Genomic DNA, 19,106 nt, shown 5'->3' with positions numbered 1-19,106 from the left:
GTAAAACGAAATGTTTAAGTATATTTGTACACTAGGAAAATACTTTTGGAAAATAGAAAATAATTTGGAATCCAATTAATTAATTTATATTAAATAAACACAGTTATGCACAGCGAATGACATGGCTATATATATTATTTTATGTCCAAGCAGATAAATACACTATTGTGTAGCAAATCAATTTTATTTTGATATAATTTCTATTATTTCCATACATTTTTCATTTCCTCGCTTTAGCGTTTTCCTCAGTTTTACACTTTTTTTTCTTGTTCCCTTAAAAAACGTAAAAAAGGGGGTTTTACTGTAGTTTATGATGAAAACATTGTATCCTAAAATTAATATTTGTTAATAAAAAAGTGGAATAATTACTTCTGAAGGATAAAGTCATAATGCCAAACAAAATGAGATTAATGTTTCCGTTAAATCGTTTCATATTGTAACAAAAAAAACTGAATTTTTACAAAACCTTATTGAACCCTTTCAGACCTGAATGAATTCCTGTGGATATGAAAAATATTTTGTACTCTGTAATTACTAAAGGAACTATTTTAAAATTGTTGGTATATTTGAACTTTTTTATCTTTTACACTTCATATTTATTTTTTACTCAAACTTTCAATGAACAATGGGTGTTAAATTGATAATGAACCGAAAAACTTCACATAACGCGTGTTATTATTTTACAGTGTATGTTTATTCCATTAAGTTAGTTAAATTTTAGTGAATTATATTGAAAACTTGGCTTAAATATCATTTAAAAAGACGACTAGAATTCGTTCAAAAACAAACAAGCCAGAAGTCAGCTGTCAAACTAAAAAACAAACTTTTCGGTGTAATGCCGACTACTAATGTAAGCAGAAAATAAATAGAAACATACTCAAGGATACCAGTAATTAAAACATAAACTCTCCGCTTTTAAATTTCAGTAGGTATGGGAGTAAATAAATCTTAAATAACATGTATTTTTTAATTACCCCCGGGCTAAAAAGGTTAACTGGTTATTTAAAATACAAAAATAAAAATTCCTACATATTATTAAAAATACAATATGTTGAATTCATGTTACGTATTTATTTTTATAGTATTAAGCAAGTAGGTGCCAGAAATAAAAAAAAAAGATTTGTACAATTTGTATAATTTGTAAAACCTATTAATTTGATTGGCAATATTGCACTTATATTTTATGTTATACACATTGTAGTTTAGTTTTCAGTAGTGTGATACTTTATATAAAGCAATATATAAACATTTGTTTTGCATAAATTACGTAATTTTATAAAATAAAGCCACGATCAGCAAAACATCATAACCGACAAAAACAATATTTTACAGACCATTTTTTCCTCTCAATTATCAAGGAATATATTTTGAGAATCGAACTCTGTTTCGGCTTCGAAACAAAACTCGATTTTCAAAGCATATTCCTTTATAACTAAGAGAAATATTGCTCCTGTTACGATGTTTTGTCGATTATGGTATAGTTTTGTGTTGATTAGTTATTCAGGATTAATTAAACACATTGATCGCTAAGGCGGCCAAATTGACATGCTTTGATTAATTTATTATTCAATGTTATAAAATTAACTGTCTCCAACAAAACTGACACAGTGCCATCTTGTTGGAGAAGACAAAATGAGACATTATGAACTTGTGTCTCTAGTGATTATCCAATTCGCTGGCAACGATCTCCGCGTAATACCGACTAAACACCGCCTTATTATGCATGACCAAACGCAGAAGAGTCCCGGCTATAGAAGTTAGTTCCGGACTAAAGGTGGACAGACCGACAGGAACTTGCTTGGAGCCGCCTCCACATATGAGCATCTCTGTCAGGAATTCTGTCACTCGTTGATCTATGAAAACAAACACGAAATGGTTATTTGGAAACACACTGGTTAATTTTTAGGCTCAGGTGGGTACAGTGGATCAAGTACCCTGCGCGTAAAAGTATAAGCATTATAATTGCATTCTGCTAACACTATGAAGGTATCATAAGGCAAATGTGTCACAACCAGTCAGCTGGTAGCTGTGACAGGGCATACACATGGTGCGTCTATTTTAAAAAAAAAAACATTTTCATGTCTCACACCTAAATTAAAAAGGTAAGTTTTCTTTGTTCTTTGTCTGATTTACACGTAACATTTTCATATGGCATTGATTTTACTGTAAACTACATGTATTCTGGTTAGATTTAACAGCATCACTATCATGAACAAAGTTAGTAATTTGTGTTTGTTTGATTAGAAAATCAAGATGGCCACATAGGGTACGGTGGATCAAACGTTCATAGTACACAGTGAATCATGATCCACTGTGTACCAAAGCTATTAGAAGTACTGCTTATGCTATCCACATATTCATATCTACAAATCAAAAGGAATGTGATATGTACATGTCTTAAAATATCTACGATCGGAGTTTGGAAGGTGATTAAAACTATTTATAATGAAGGACTTTCACTTACGGACAAGCTGCCTAACTTTGTGTTGAGGATCCTTGAGTGCTATAACTTGTCCTTTGATGACATCTTTCATCTGGTCGGCGAGAGGATCAAGCTTTAACTCCTCGAGAAGTTTGTCCGTATCAGATATAACTTGCTCAGCGAGAGACGGAAGGATGTTCTCCAACTCACTAAAAATGAATGGTTTGATTGATGGATTTAAAGTATTAAAACAAGGAAATACGGAATTAAAAAAAAAAACAATTAAAGCCAAAGACACAAACAAACTGGTTGCCAACGCTAAGTATTTATGTTCACACAGAGAAGAAATATGAAATATAATATTAAAAGATATTAAATAATAATCATAAAGGAAGAGCACTGCAAGAAGGTTTAGAATGAGGATTAAGTAGAGCAGAAGAAGACAGAATTTTAGGATAGAATCAACCAATTTGAAATTAGTTTTTGTTTGTGTATGCACTAAATATTTTATTTGTAAACTACCTGTTACGCACACAAAAATAGAAACTATTGAAGATTTAAATGGCTGTACACACCTGTCGTTTGTAACAGTTTGAAGAAGAATAACTATCTTCTTCTTCAGTTCAACTTTGAACTTCAGAGCCAGAGCATCGTTGGCTGAACTACAAGTTGGGCTGGAGAGAAGAACACACGCGGATGCTATGAGTCGATACATCGAATAGCCAAGGTCTGCAAAGCGAGACGCATCCATCATCACAGTCTGAAATACATAAAAGACATTTGAGATTCATGAGTTTCACAAAGAAACATCGAATAAAATTGTCACAGAAGATTGAAAAGTGCCGAGAAAATCGTTACATTCTAAAAACTAATCAAAGGGTTTATGAGTTAACAATAATTGTTAAGATTAAAATTTATTGCAACAGAGAGCAAAAACATTTATGTCAAAGGAAGGAGGTCTAGGCAAGACTTGTTATTTTTTACAAATTTTTTTATAGTAGAGAAATTGTTGTGTTTTTATGATTTATCCAAATATGTACAAAATTTTGGAGTCGTTTCTTTTGGTCGTAAAAAACCATGCTAGAAAATGTGAAACAAGATGTGACAGAGCGGGATTCGAACATCAGTTCTCCAGATCCGGAGTCTGCGACACTACCCTCGGGACCATAACTCGTCTCTGCCTCATTTATATAATTTATTAATTTTTTTCACCTTATAAACAATAAAAAAATATAAAAATAATGTGACCTCACTGGGGTGACCTACCCGTGCCGAGGACAAATAACAATATATTAAAAAAATAATAATTTACATGTGAGAATATACAAAGAAGACTTAATATACAGAGAGAAATTACAAAATGTTTTAAACACTACGTATTTATGTTTATATTTAATTTCTGTATACCTATATTATTTATATTATAAAAGGCGGAACAGAAGAACAAAAACATAATATAAACTATACGTTTGTGGAGCAGGTGATTGAATATTGGTTTGGGCAAATGAGACCATCCATTTTACAGGCTTTTTTTTTTACTGGCTGATTAAGTGGCCACTTTACACGCTGTGTACCGTTCCCCATTCTCCCCAGGTTTGAACATCCACATTTCTTAAATCTGTTGACATTTCCTCAGAAACATTAGGTGTTAAGATAAGTTGTGTCCGTTTTTTTCCAAATAAAGAGAACATGAGGGCACAATACTCAATAATATATTCCCTTCATTGTTTTACAACAAATTAGTCAATAATTCATAGCATCTTCGCCGTACATTGCGCAAATACCGTGAATAGCTTTGGCAGCTTTATTGAACGTGAGCAGAGGGCGTCGGAAAAGCTCACTTTCGTCTACTTGACATTGCATTTTGAAGACTCCTAATACAATAAAATAATATATGTAACATAAAAGCAAACTCATTACTTTTAAACAACAAACAAACAAACCATCACGCCGTTTCTCCGTAGGGGTAGGCAGAGAAGATAGAATGCCATATCACTCTGTCTTGGCGTACAGACCTCGCTTCCTCTAAATTCATACATCTTCTCATGCATGCACGCCGATTTACCTAATCTTGACATGTCCATCTTCAAGTATTTGATGGATCATTATTTTTTACCCTGTTTTTACTGTGTTTCTTAATATGTATTTTCTTTTTACTTTGTATTTTACTGGCTTTTTATATACGATTTTTACTTTATTTTTTACTGTTCTTACTACATTTTCAACTATGTTTTTTACTATGTGTTTCACTGTGTCTAATACCTTTATTTATTTTTCTATGTTTACTGTTTTTTTAAAATATGTATTTTATTATGTGTTTCACTATGTCTACTGTTTTTTATAGATTTTTTTTGACTGGCTTAGAACTGGGTAAATACCCTAGTTACATAGTCAAAGCAACTTTGTACAAATTTATAATTTTATGTTTCATCATCATCAACTGATGACAACTTCAGACAAAAGTCAGAAAAGTTGAAGAAATGTGGATGTTCAAACATGGGTAGAATGGTGAATGTTATAGTGTGCAGCAGATTGTGGTCCCGTGGCTAGCGTTGCGGATTCACGGATCAGAGGTCTGAGGTTCGAACCCCTCTCTACCCCAACTTGATTCCCATTTTCTAATAGTGAGTTATTTACAACTTGTTGTAAATGGACCCAAAATTGAAATATTTGAGTAAATTATAAGAATACAAATATTATATTTAAATTTGCTGCTTAAATCAGCCATCGAGCCCTGTAAATGCTTAAACTTTCATATCTCTTCTCAAAAATGTTTTCCATCTCTGTTGCAATAAATTTAAATATTAATAGCTCCCTGGAGAGTAAAATCCCGTCTTGTCTAGAAACATTTGGACACACTCAAAATATTGTTGGTTAATGTTTTCGATGGAGTACCTCGGGGTAAGTTTTATTGATGTCCCACTCCAAAAGTTCAAGATAAGCCTTGGCCAATGTCTGCGATGTCGTGTTCCTCAAAAAAAGTCCATCAGATTCTGTGGGCTTTGTGACACCTTTATCTATATGTCCTAGTAACCATTTCTTTGTATTTTCTAAACCATCTGAAAAATATCATTTTTTTATTTTATATTTGATGTACAAGAACTAAAGGATATTTTTACAACACAACATGATTTCAATCTACATGGCGTGCCCATAAAGTAATGTCAGTGAGTCGATTATTTGACCGTCTGACTTCATACTGGGAATGCTTGGCTACAATAGTTTGGAGAAAAGAAGAAATGCATACTTGCTTATGTATTTTTTCCGATTGATCCGTGGTATTACGATCAACATAGGTATAAAAATGTGAAATAAGTTGTGACAGAGCGGGATTCGAACATCAGTTCTCCAGATCCGGAGTCTGCGACACAGTGAAAAAAAGTTCAGAGAGGATTGCATTCTTTCTCTATAATTGCTGGGTATTTTTTATTTTACCATTTTTGTATATTTAAATTTTAGTGTTCATTTTTTTGTTTTATGTATGCATTGAATTTTTTTGTTATGTACATAAACGTTTTTAAAATAAATAAATTGAAATTGAAATTACAAAGAAATTATTAAAGTATTCATTACAACACATCGAAATTCTTCAGAATAGGCTCCTCCTGCGTTGATGCATCAGCTCCAGCGATTATTCAAAGCACCGAATGCGCCTTAGTAGGCCTACTCCGGAATGTTCCTTAAGGCCGTGGTACAAGCTGCTTGGATCCCCTTGAAAGTCTTGAAATGCTTTCCTTTCATGGGTCCTTTAAGGCGTGGAAAAAATCGGGGGGAGCCAGGTTCCGACTGTAGGGGTGGCTGGGGTATCATTAGAACACCTGCTTTGGCCAGGTAGTTGGTGACGAAGAAGGCGCTGTGGGCCGGCGCATTGTTATAATAATAATAATTATGGATAACTTATATAGCGCCATTTTCATAATATAATACCTCAAGGGCGCTTTACAAAGTGATTATATAAAGATATAAATTTAACTTTAACTTTTTAATTTAAGAAAAAAATTGTACTTTTTCATACTACTTTTTCACCACATGCTAAGAATTTATTCAAATGATTTAGAGAACAAGTGGGTTTTAAGTTTCTTCCGAAACATCACTTCACTCTCACAGTTTCGGATTTCTGCTGGGAGAGCATTCTATGCCGTAGGGCCTGCGACCGCAAATGCACGTTCGCCGATTTTAGTGCGCTGTTTGCGTAGAGGTATAATAACTTTTCCTTTCGACGTAGATGTAGCTGATCTAAGCGTAAGACGTCTGTCAGCTAGTTCATCTGGAATGCAGAGTTCCCTTAGATATTCTGGAGCAGAGTTGTGCAGTGACTTATACATAAGCCAACAGAGTTTGTATTCCACCCTCTGTGGAAAACGTAGCCAGTGCAATTCCCGAAGTAGTGGAGTGATATGACTGAATTTAGAGATTCCAAAAATAAGTCTCGCTGCGGCATTTAATACAGCCTGTAGGCGAGTCATTTTATTCATCGGTAGACCGGTAGTTGTTGCTATGCAATTTGCAGCCGTGTCCGGTCGGACGCGATGAATCATGTGTTTCAGTCTTTTTAGCACTTCGACGTATAATTTAGCTTTCACAGTTGTACCAGGTGGTACAAACTCGTGATGGACCAGTCTTTTGATATAAATTATTATTGCCAGATTTTAAAACCAGTTGACTACATTGAATATCTGGGAATAAATGCAATGAGCATCGCCTTGATTTTAGATCTGCTCATTCTGGCCTTGGGGCGAGGGGACGCCGCTTTTCCCGATCGGATAAAGCATCTTCTTTAAAGGCAGTCTTGATCATTTGAACAGTTTCCGCGGCAGTATTGCCAAGGTTTATGCAAAACTTGATCGGCATCCTTTGCTCTACCGAGCGCTGCATTTTGACTTTTTCACAAGGTCACAAAACAACTTCCGCGGAAACGCCAGTCCTTACTCTCCAGATGTCCGGAGAAGACCGAGAGACCCAGCGTTCGTTAGCTGACTTCCCCGACATACAGTATCATAAAAAAAAAAACACTGACATTACTTTCCGGACACACCATGTATATTTGCATAGATAAAAACCACTGTGTGATTGTGTATGTAAAATTAAACTGTTGCTTGTAATAAAAAACTAGTCAAAACAAATAAATAAATGAGATAGTAAAGAATAATAAAATAATATTAAATTAATAATACCTCAATACAGGTTTTGTCAAATGAGGTAAACACATGGAAAAAAATATGTAGTTGGTAAATAGATAAATCATGTCATGGAAAATAAATAAATATCTAGTATATTTACCGTCTTGTACTTCAAGAAACTCTTTGAATTTCTCCTGTTCGTATTGAACGCTCTGCGCTTGAACATGTGGTCGGATCATTGCGATCAAGGTGTTGGCTAAATCTAGTTTGAGAACCTCCAGGGTTTCTAAAATAGAGCGAAATATATCCACCTAGAAGGGAAAAAAATCGACACATGTAGTTAAAAATATTTTGGCAGTTTATTATTCAATTCAAATTAATTCATTTCAAAACTAATATGGACATCACAAACTTAAATTTAAGGCGCACACATTATAAAAACAAAAAATAAATAAGAGAGACTCTTGTCAAAGTAGTACGAGAATCTTGCTCCGGAAAACCCCTTCGGAGACATGGAACAGAGCAACATCCAGAGCGATGTTGTTCAGCAAAGCGGTAGCTTTTCCAGATCGCTGATTTAACAGGGGTGGTAAGTATTAAAGTACCAAACAGATGAACAAGATTGCAGTCTACCTTTGCTGTGGCATCTGGTAGACAGAATTATTATTATTTGTAAATAATTATATATATTTAAACACTGTTCCGTTTAAATAAAAAATATTTTTTAAAAATAAACATTTGTGTTATGATAAATCCAAATCATAGAGTTAAGAATAGTCCAGAAGGAGCGTAGAACCATTTTTGAATACGTTCCAACACAGTCCGCTGTGTCCAAAAATCCCCCCACTATGCCCCACTTTTGCCGCGCGCATTCGTGATGTTGCTGCGTAATGTTGCTTAATGGGAAAAAATCATAACACAAATGTAAGGTAAAAAAAAGCAATCTGTTAATTCCTCAAAAATTTTATTGTGCACGCGGAAATATTGATTGACACTACAGAGTAGATAAGTAAAGGGTCATTTAATAAGAGTAATTGAATTAATGAACTTTGAACTTAAAATATAAAACTAATTTTATTTTACATAAAACGGATATTTTTATATCATGTTAAATAATATTTGATGTTTTAAAGATAATGTCAGCCAAATGTCCACCACAAAGTTGTTTAATCCGAGGTCCAATTTTCATTAGTTCTCTCACCGGATGAGCAAAGTAGGGTAAAAAAAATTACTACCCTGGCAACACTAACGAAATGTCCATTTTGATTTCTTCGACAATCTGACAGATGGAAAAATAATTCAATTTTTAAGTAAAGCATTTGTTACATACACATTAATTTGCTAATTATACATAAAATGTGATTGCATCCTGTTTTTTTTAAGATTCTAGCAGTATTTCTACACTTGAAAAGGACAAAACACGGCATAGTTGAATTTAAACCAGGAGTTGCATACTGAGCGACGTTTACAAAGAAACTAATGGGTCGAAACATAAACCTACTCATTTATGAGTAGTTGAGTCGCCTTCTGTTTGATGTGCGTATGCGGTTTCTGGACTATTATCAATTCTATGACCCGAATAGAATATTTCAATTTTTGAAACATTAACCAGATGGAAATAACCGTGCTTGAAAATGTTGATTATTATGTAAAATGCTAAAGTCAAAGTCATGGACATAAAACTCAATGAAAATAATGCAAAAATATTTGGACAAATGTCTTCAAGATAAACAATCAGATGACTAATGTTGTAAAACAAACAAGATTATTTTATAAAACGATTGTATGAACAACTGCGTATAGTTAATAAACATGTTGTAAATACTGTTGTAGGAATTTTACATGTGAAGAAAAAAAGTTTATTTTTTTTTAAAGATATTTGATCACTCTGTCAGATTTAAAATTTACACTAAAAATGTATTATTTTTTTTTTTTTTTTACATTTTTTTTTTTTTTTTTTTTTTGCACCACAACAGGCCAGGAGGCCTAATTACAGTGGTGAATTACATCACAGAGCACCCAGGCTTGAGAAAAATCACATTTTAATTTTTTTTTGTGTTCTCACCGGGAATCGAACCCGGAACCTTCCGTGTGTGAGTCAAGCGTCTTGACCACTACACCACGGAGGCCGCCTTAGTAACTTAGTAGACATTATAATAATAAATATGTACATCTCCACTCCCCTCCTTATCCTCTCTTCAAGCATTTTTGTCCTTATCCCGCCCAATTTACAGTAACTTAATGTTCTTAAAATTAATATTTAAAAAATCTTTGATTATTGAGTACATGAAAATAACATTTTTATTTGTATAAATTGTATGTATTTATTTGATATGTAATATATTTTCTTTACTAACTTTGTATACTATGTGGAAATCTGTTATTAGTTCTGAGTTTATACACTATATCTGTTTGTTTACTAAAAATATGTATGTAGAACTGTTGATTTCCCTAATAAAATAAAATAAAAGAAAATATTTGAAAAAAGTATTTGTATTCTAATCACAAAAAATGTATATGTATCCAATTACGTATAATAAACAAACACACTACTAGCTATCTCAGATAAAACAAATATTGCAGTGCCCTTAACAAATCAAAACAGGTCGTGGTCTCGTGGGCAGTGTTGCGGACTCACGGATCAGATGTCAGAGGTTCGAACCCCACTCTACCCCGACTTGATTTCCATTTCCACAGAGACATGCATATTTTATAGGCCCTAAAATTGTTGATTCTTTTTTAACTAATAACATTTAATTGATTCCAATCTTTCAAAATTTTCCTTCTTTTAAAAAACACGCACTATCCTGGATTCAAACTAAAGATATGAACTCTTTTTTCTATGATATATTTTGTTACCCTTTAATGATAAGGAATAGTTTTATGTTTTTTGATATTTTTTATTTCCTTGTTTAATTACTACAAAAACAAAACAAAATACCTTATAATCTTTTACAAGATATTTTCTTTTCTCTTACTTATGTTACACAAAAATATTATAACTGTCTATTTATTATAGGAGCAAAAATTCATAAACATTTCTTGTATACCCACGAACAGGCCATACCTTTGTGGGATTTTTTGTTTACTATTTTTACTGTTAATAAATATTTCATTGCTATGTAATTATTTTTTAAATACTCTGTTTTACCCTTTATGTGTATTGTAAAAAAAAAAAAACTAATTTTAAAAGCGTATTTACAACTCGTTGGAAATAGCTACCAAAATTTAAATATTTGGGTAAATTATAAGAACGCTAATATTAATTTAAAAAATTGTAAACAAGAAATAGAGAAAACCGGAAATCACATAATTAAATGGCTATTCTAAACAGCTGTTATAACCAGAACCAACAATGGTTTAAAGTAGTTCATAAGCCTTCCGTCTAGGCATTTACAGGGCTTATGATCTGTCATTGACATTACACATCCCTGTTTGACTCCTTTCGGAATATTAAACCACGATGTAAATGTCCCATTCACCTTCACACATGCTGTGCTGTCCTTATACAGAGACGCAATAGCCCTTGTCAGGTTACCATTCACTCCATACTTTGATAAAACCTTCCACAATTTCTCTCTATCAACTCTATCAAATGCCTTTTGCAGATCGACAAATGCACAGAAAAGTTTCTGATGTTTGGCCACTTATAACTTTTCATATTTCGCAGAGCAAATATTTGATCCATACATCCTCTTCCATTCATAAATCCACTTTGTACATCCCACACTCTATCTTTAGTCACTTTTCTTACTCTCTCGATCAGTATTCTGCCATAAATATTTCCAACAGCGCTCAAAAGGCTGATAGCACATAAGTTTCGGCAGTCCACCAAGAAGGGTGATTGCCGGGAACAGGGTGAACGGCGCACTAAAATCTACTTTGGCAAACAAATTTTTATCGCAGGAGGCTAAACTAGCAGTTCACAATGGAGTTCTAGTGCCAACTCTAATGTATGGGAGCGAAGTATGGAATTGGAAAAATGATGATGAAAGTAGGTTGAATGCTGTCGAAGTGCGATCCCTCAGGCGAATGTGTGGTAAAACGATGTATGATAGGTGCATAAATGTCGAGATCCGTGTAGTGTGTAAGGCTGAGACATGCATTATTGACAGAATCAAGAAAGGGGTGCTGCGTTGGTTTGGACATGTAGAGCGAATGGACAGCGAAAGAACGGCTTAAAGAATCTACGATGCGAATGTTGATGGATGCAGAAAACGAGGAAGACCGAGAAATACATGGCACGATCAAGTCCATCAAATACTTGAAGATGGACATGTCAAAAGTAGGAATAATCGGCTTGCGTGCATCAGAAGATGTATGAATGTAGAGGAAGCAAGGTCTGTATGCCAAGATAGTGTTATGGCGTTTTATCTTCTCTGCCTACCCCTACGGAGAAACGGCGTGATGGTTTGTTTGTTTGATGATCTGTCATTGGCTGGTTTAAGATAAAAATTGAAAAATTGTTTTCAGGCGTTGCCTAGTAGATGAAATGGTTCATCCGGATGAATCTCACCCACACGATGAAGGTTTCAGCTCTTTTACTTCACAAAAGTCACCAGATGGAAGAGTTGAGGAAATGTGGATGTTTAAACACAGGCGGAATGGAGAGTGTTAAACAGTGAGTAAAGTGGTATCTCAAACCAGCCAATGACAGGTCATAAGCCCTGTAAATGCCTAGACTTCCATATTCCCTTTTAAAAAATATTTTTTCGCTGTTGTAATAAATTTTGATCTAAATGCTATTTATGTTAATTTGTAAAAAGAGAAAAAGAAATGGATAAATAAATACATGTCAAATATATTTATAAACGTATGACTAGATATTTGTTTTTTTTTATAGTTTTTAAAATTAAAATTATTTTTTTTATTTTATAATTTTTAATATTTAATTTTTAATTTTTAAAAGGGTTTATTATTTCGTTTCTTTTTATATTTTATTTTTAAAACAGTTGAGAACCCCTAAGCTCTTATCAGGAGACAGTTAGTATTATACCTGGGCATTCAATATACATTGCAACAATCCCATCAAATCAATGATTTATGGTTTTTGCTATTTTGAATATACTGCGTTATCTTTATTTTTATTATTATAAATTTTTTAAATATTTTTTTTTACCTAAGTATATCAAGTATTAAAATCACAGTTATTATTTAGAATAATGTATAAAACAACTGTGTAATACAAGTATGTATAGATATATTGTTGTTTTATTATTTCATAATTTTGTAATAGCACACTGTTATGTTAAATGTATTTATGTTTATGTTTATAAAAGGCATTTGTGCCGTGTACACACTAATAAATAAATAAATAAATATCTCCCTAAGGAGGAAATTCAGCCTGTCTACAAGCATTTGGACATACTCAATGTTGATATTTTTATTCATTTTTTCGTACATTTTCGAGAAATTTTGCAGTACAATTAAATGCTCTAATTTTACCGCGTGTAAGAAAACATTTTTTATATCCAATATCACGTAGCACTGAACTTCCTCATTACAGTGCTGAATACAGGCTTTAAAAAAATCACATTTTTATTTGCCGGGAATCAAACCCGGAACCCTCCGTATGTGAGGGGGGTGTCACAGCCATTACACTATGGGAGAAACCATTAAATGTAAACGAGCCATTAACAGGTAAAAATCTCTGTAATTTTTTACCTTTTCATAGACAATTTCTTTCAAAAACGTTGTTGAGAAAACTGTAATTTCTTTAAAAAAATGTGATTTGAAATCTTACCGTATCTTCTAGTTTGGTAATGTCCTGAATCATTTCATCTCTTATCGGAGCGGCTGATTTGGACATCAGGTCTATGACGAAGGCAGCGTACTTCGGGAAGTCGATGACCCCACTCTCCGCTTGTTGCCTGATGAAGGACTGATCCAGGACTTCCTCGATCATGACGCGAATCTTAGTGTGCCGAGGCAAGAGAATAGAGAATAAGCCCTGGAAAAAAATTGACAAAGTCTGGAGTCAAAAATGGAATAATTTATAATTAAAAATACAAAATCTACAAAAATAAATCAATCTGTCAACTAATATGTCAGGCTTTGATGGTAAAAAAACAATATTTATTTATTTAAGTGGTTGTGGATAGTGTCGTGGGCTCATGGATCAAAGGTCCGAGGTTCGCATCCCATTCTACTACAACTTGTTTCCCATTTTCTAATATTAAGGTATTTTTTATTTATTTTTTTAACCAATCAACAGGCTTATGAAAGCCCTAACAGATTTTCATTATTGATTATATATTATATAATAACATTTAATCTAAACAATCTTAGTCTACTTAAATTTACAAAGGTATAAATATGGCATAATCTAGGCGGATATGGGAAGTGTATCATCGCGAGTCAGGAGTGCCAACATTGCTTGCTTCTTGAATGCTTGTCTTTGCTGTTGGAACACATCGGCAGTACCGTTTAATCGAGTTATTTACAACTCATTGAAAATGCCCCCCAAAATCGAAATGTTTGAGTAAGTAAAAAGAATGCAAATGTTTCATTTTAAATAGAAAAATTATAAAATATATAAATTATTATCTGGTAAATAAGATACGTTTTGATAACATTCACACATTCATGAGGTAAGGTAACTTTAAAATCAGCAATTTTGAGTTACCTATTTGTATTGAGTTACATATTTGTATCTTCCACCATAAATGCTAAAAATAGAGAAGTCGTGATTTATTCAAATCATATGATGATTTGTCTATTTGTAGCATTCATGGAGAATAAAAAATATGTTTTTAGTGGGTAACCTAAAAATGATGATTTTGGAGTTACCTAGTTGTAGGAATTACCCAACAATATTTAACTAAATAACAGGCAGGCGCCGTGGCGCAGTTGGTTAGACAGCTAACTGTGAAACTGGGGTTGCGGGTTCGATTCCCGCCAGTTGCTAGAAAAAATCCGAGAAAGATTTTTCCTCAATTGGTCTGGGTATTGTGTGGTATTTTTCAAAACTTCCTTCCATATCCTATTTCCCACCTGCTGATAAGCTTCTAAAGTAGAGACTTAGCGGGTTACTCCTTTTTAAAAAAAATTAAAAACTATTTCTAAAAATTTTCAAATAAATATACCTCTTTGACATCATCTAGGAGTACCAGGGCTTGCCTGAAGATAGGAGGATTAGAGTTTAATTCCTCTCGTAGGATATCAAAGAATGCACGATGCATTGTTTCCTTGACAAGCTTTTGATAACTGAAACACAATAAATATATTTAAAAAGATTTAATTTTAAAAAGGATTTTATCCTATTTAATAAAACTGCAATCACTGTGAATGAGTAGGTAGGGGAATTTGTATACCTGGGAAGTGTGTTTACTAGGGATGGAAATATTGACAAAGATATTGAAAGAAGATTTAGTGTCCAGAACAGAACAGGGAGAACGGTGCACCCACCTTGGCAAATAAATAGAATTGGAAAAATAAGAATTAAAGTAGGCTGAATGCTTCAAATTGCAATCTCTTAGACAAATGTGTGGTAAAATTATGCACGATGGGTGCACAAATATCAAGATTCATGCATTGTGTTACATGGTGCATTGTCATGATGAGATACGCAATATCGACAAAAAAAGGAGTCTGCGTTGGTTTGAACATGTAGAGCGAATGAGCGGCCAAAATGATTCACAATGTGAATGTTGATGGATGCAGAAAAACGAGGAAGACCGAGAAAGACATGGCATGATCAAATCCAACAAACATTTAACGTGTCATGTCAACATGACATCAACGTGACAGACATGTCAACATGACATCAATGTGACAGACATGTCAATAGTCTTAGATGGCAAAATATGATATGTCAAACATATCCTGTTTCATGAACGATTACTCTATTTCTAATGATGGTATGTCATGTCTGTAGAAAAATGGCTAAATATGGGATTTTAAATATATCTTGTTTTTCCGTCTTTGCTCTAGATGGCTAAATATGATATGTCAAACAAATTTGCCAGCATTTTGTGTAAACATGCAATGACGAAAAAAAAATCCAGGAGGAACAAATGTTCAATCCATCTACTGATACTAAAATTAGGCTTCTAAACTAAAATTCTGATTTTTTAGAGCCAACCTTTCCACTGGTTTATGGATTTGATTGAATGGATATCATACCTATTATCTGGTGGTTCAAAAGGCTCCAGTCTGAAGTCTTGGTCAATGGCTATCTCATGAGCCAATGCCATGTCCTGCACTCCGTGGGCTGCCTTCATGATTTCCTCGAGAGAGATAAACTTAGGGGGTGACGCAGCAGTTATAGTAGATCCTCGTACCCTGAATTGGATATTTTCTGATCGTCCCCTGAAAACAACGAAGCAATAATAAGATTGAAAATCAAAACTCTTTTTTGGAAATGCTGAGTAAAACGACCCCCGTATGGATTGCTAATTATTATAATCTAATTTAACAATACGGTACCATATCGCTGATGTTTAATTATGTCAATAAGGTTCAAATTGATTTTGGTACATTCATATTCTTGTAGGTGGGTCATTGCTAACTAAGCTTGTGACGTCACTGCGACGTGATCGTTGTGTGCGAGTAATGATAGGTAGGTAAAATACTATTTTTCCTTTTAAATTTACAAAGTTACATGTTTTTTAATTTTGAAATGTTTTTATCAATATATTAAAACAGATCTTACAGTCGAGTAAGTGGTTATAAAATTAAATACAGGGAATCTATATAAAACTAATTTATTTATTTATTTTAATTTTAATAGTATAGTTATACATTTTTACAATTGATTTTTTTTTTTCACTTGTTATATTTTTACTAAAACTAAAATCCCACCAAGCCACTTTCTGTAGCTTGTTGGTGAAGATTATTTTTATACTAACTTAATAATATTATTTACATTTATAAAAACAACGTATAACAGATAAAAATTAACAGCCGGAAAGATCAGAATATACATGTTTATATAAATAATAAAACATAATTTTATTTTTAAATACAAGAAAATACATGAAAAATTAAAATATTTACACATAAGCTACTATTCATATATAAACTTTTGATCGAGTAGTCACTCTCTTATTATCTTCTTGTTACAATGTGAGTTAAATTTAAGTTCTTTTGGCAATAAATTAAAAATGCTATGTACTAAATATTTGAGAGTTCTATTTCCATACTTATTACATACTTTTGGTACTACCAAATCATCATTATACGAGAAGCGTGTATTATGGTTATGTTTGAGAGAAAACTTGAATGTATTACTATTAAATTGTTCCAAAATGTAAAATGAAAACGGAGTATTCTCTGTTTATGATAGTTTCCATCTAACATGGCTCAGCCTGTTCTGTTCTGATTTTTTATCTTTAGAGCATAAGTAGTCCTATACTAATAAAACAATAACATAAAAAATATGTACAAACATTAAATTTTTTGTTTTCCAAATTCCATTTTTGACTAATATAACTTATGATACATTACGTATATTGTTAAATATAAATTTGATATAATTTTTATTCTAGTATAAAGTTTTTATTTTTTAATTAATTTATTTACATAGATAAGTTTATTGCACATTATTTCAGACATAAGTCCCAACTCCATGGGACTAAAAGTTGTGTGTTGAGATGGAACGAGCAATTAGTTGACACACACACATGAGTATATCACGCTAAATATAGGATCAGAAACACAAAAAATAATTTTAAAAATCATATATACTTATGGCACATCAATATGGTAAACAGTAAACTCAAATCATCAAGGAGTTTCCCACTCAAATTCTAAGGAAAATCCAGTCCTTAACTCCTCTCTTGAAAATAGTTTTTGTCTTCGAGAGCTTAACACACTCTTCTAAAATATTTAACACTCTCAGTGCGATAAATGAGAGATGTCTCTGAGCAAAAGCCCTAAGGGTTTTGGGTATGACATAATTCATGCTCTAGGAAAACCTCGTATGGATATTTTGTTGAGATATCTTCTTATTGTTCGACCAGAAGTGTGTAAGTGCTTCTTTTAGGTACAGTTGTCTCACATCCAGCACCTTGATGTATTGGAAAAACTGTTCTGACGGGTATGTTGGAGAGCGCCAGAATATTATTCTCAATAATGATTTCTGTGAAATTGTGAGAGGCTTTAAAATGGATGCCGCACAACCCCCCCAGCCAGCTATTCCATAGGTTGCAGTGGATCGAAACAGAGCAAAGTACACACTTCATTATAACAGTATTATTGTGCATATGACCATAGGTTTCAATAAATAAAGCATAGCCACTGTAGAAAAATTAACCTAACCACTACATCATAAGACGTACGAGTAAGATTGGTAGTCAGGTACAGTCTAATAAAAGAGCGATGTTGCACTAATGGCTTTTTAAAATCAAAATAATTACTTTAAAACAGTGGTACTGAAATAGACCTATAAAATCAAAACAAGATACTTGTAAGTGTGAGAGCATAAATATTAGTTATAGTTCCGATTTAAATTGTTTTGTTGATAAGCCACCTTTTTTTTTCTTATCATTTGTCAGTAGTTAGCAAATTATGATGGAAATTTGAGGATAAAACTCACAATGCACCGACACCTTAACATTTAAAGATTCAGCATAAATTTTAATGCAAGAAATCCCCAGTTTTGTCAGATTAATAACTTGTTATTTGAAATATTTAGTTGTTGGTGATTCGTGAGTCATATTTCAACAAATGCTTGTGCAATACATACAACTAGTAATAGTTCTACATTATCTCCGATACATACGCATTTAATTTCGGAATAAATTAGAATGTTCTGTCATTAAATTTAAAAAAAAGTCTAATTAGCTACCTGTTGATTATCGGTAATGCAATAGATGCGGTAATGGACGGTCCAGGAGACGAAACAGGTAAAACATTTTGATCCTGTTCCATCGGCTCATCTTTTCTTTCTTCATCTTTCTGCGACGAGTTTTGACTTGCATCACTCATTTTACACAAAGCACAGAGAAACACTAAGGATATAAAAATAAAACAAGTGTTTTCAAAGCCTTATTAGGGGATAGTGGAAGGTTATTCTCGAACAAGTCCTTTGTTTACGATCTTCCGCCTTCGGAATCCGCAAGATAACATAACCTCATTTGTTAATATGGACGATAAAATTTTACCTAAACTGCGCAATAAAATTACACTTATTCACATTCAGATATTTGAATGTTTACTAAAATTTTCATGTAGCCTGCACAGTACAACTGGAATTTTGTATATGGATAAATAAACAGAAACGCAAAAAATGCAAGCACATGCAAGACGCGAAGGTAGACAAAACACAAAACTCAAACGTCAAATTTTAAAATCAGCTGTTTTTATTTTTTATTTTTAATACTGGCAAAGATTGTGATATTACTTTAAATTTTTGTTCAAAGGTGCCACTACAGAACAGTTCAGTTACAGTTCTTAATAATAAAATATTAGATTTAAAAATAGTTATTGATTTCAAATTTATAATATTAAATTTGATTGTATGATGAAGTATGTGATAATAACTAACTACAGCATATTTCAGAGATAATCTAATACATATAAGGAGATAATTATTTATTTATTTATATATACGCCCAATGAAC

General features: G+C 32.8%; 1 protein-coding gene across 1 annotated transcript; it reads right to left on the bottom strand.

The window, feature by feature from the left end:
• Positions 1-1,119: 1,119 nt before the first annotated feature.
• On the bottom strand, positions 1,120-18,810 carry LOC148282339 (T-complex protein 11-like protein 1). Its single transcript, XM_088225275.1, has 9 exons — positions 18,332-18,810; positions 15,667-15,852; positions 14,628-14,748; positions 13,286-13,492; positions 7,703-7,853; positions 5,318-5,481; positions 2,998-3,182; positions 2,465-2,631; positions 1,120-1,853 (listed from the first exon to the last, which is right to left on the bottom strand). Exons 1-9 carry the CDS (start codon positions 18,469-18,471, stop codon positions 1,657-1,659), a joined length of 1,518 nt encoding a protein of 505 aa, XP_088081401.1. The 5' UTR covers positions 18,472-18,810; the 3' UTR covers positions 1,120-1,656.
• Between the last annotated feature and the right edge of the window lie 296 nt (positions 18,811-19,106).

Source organism: Micrasema longulum, unplaced genomic scaffold (genome assembly GCF_059751315.1).
Source record: "Micrasema longulum isolate JH-2025_06_02 unplaced genomic scaffold, ASM5975131v1 h1tg000340l, whole genome shotgun sequence".
NCBI lineage: Eukaryota > Metazoa > Arthropoda > Insecta > Trichoptera > Brachycentridae > Micrasema > Micrasema longulum.
The sequence above is the reverse complement of the archived record's forward strand: the minus strand, read 5'-3'. Positions and strand labels throughout refer to the sequence as shown.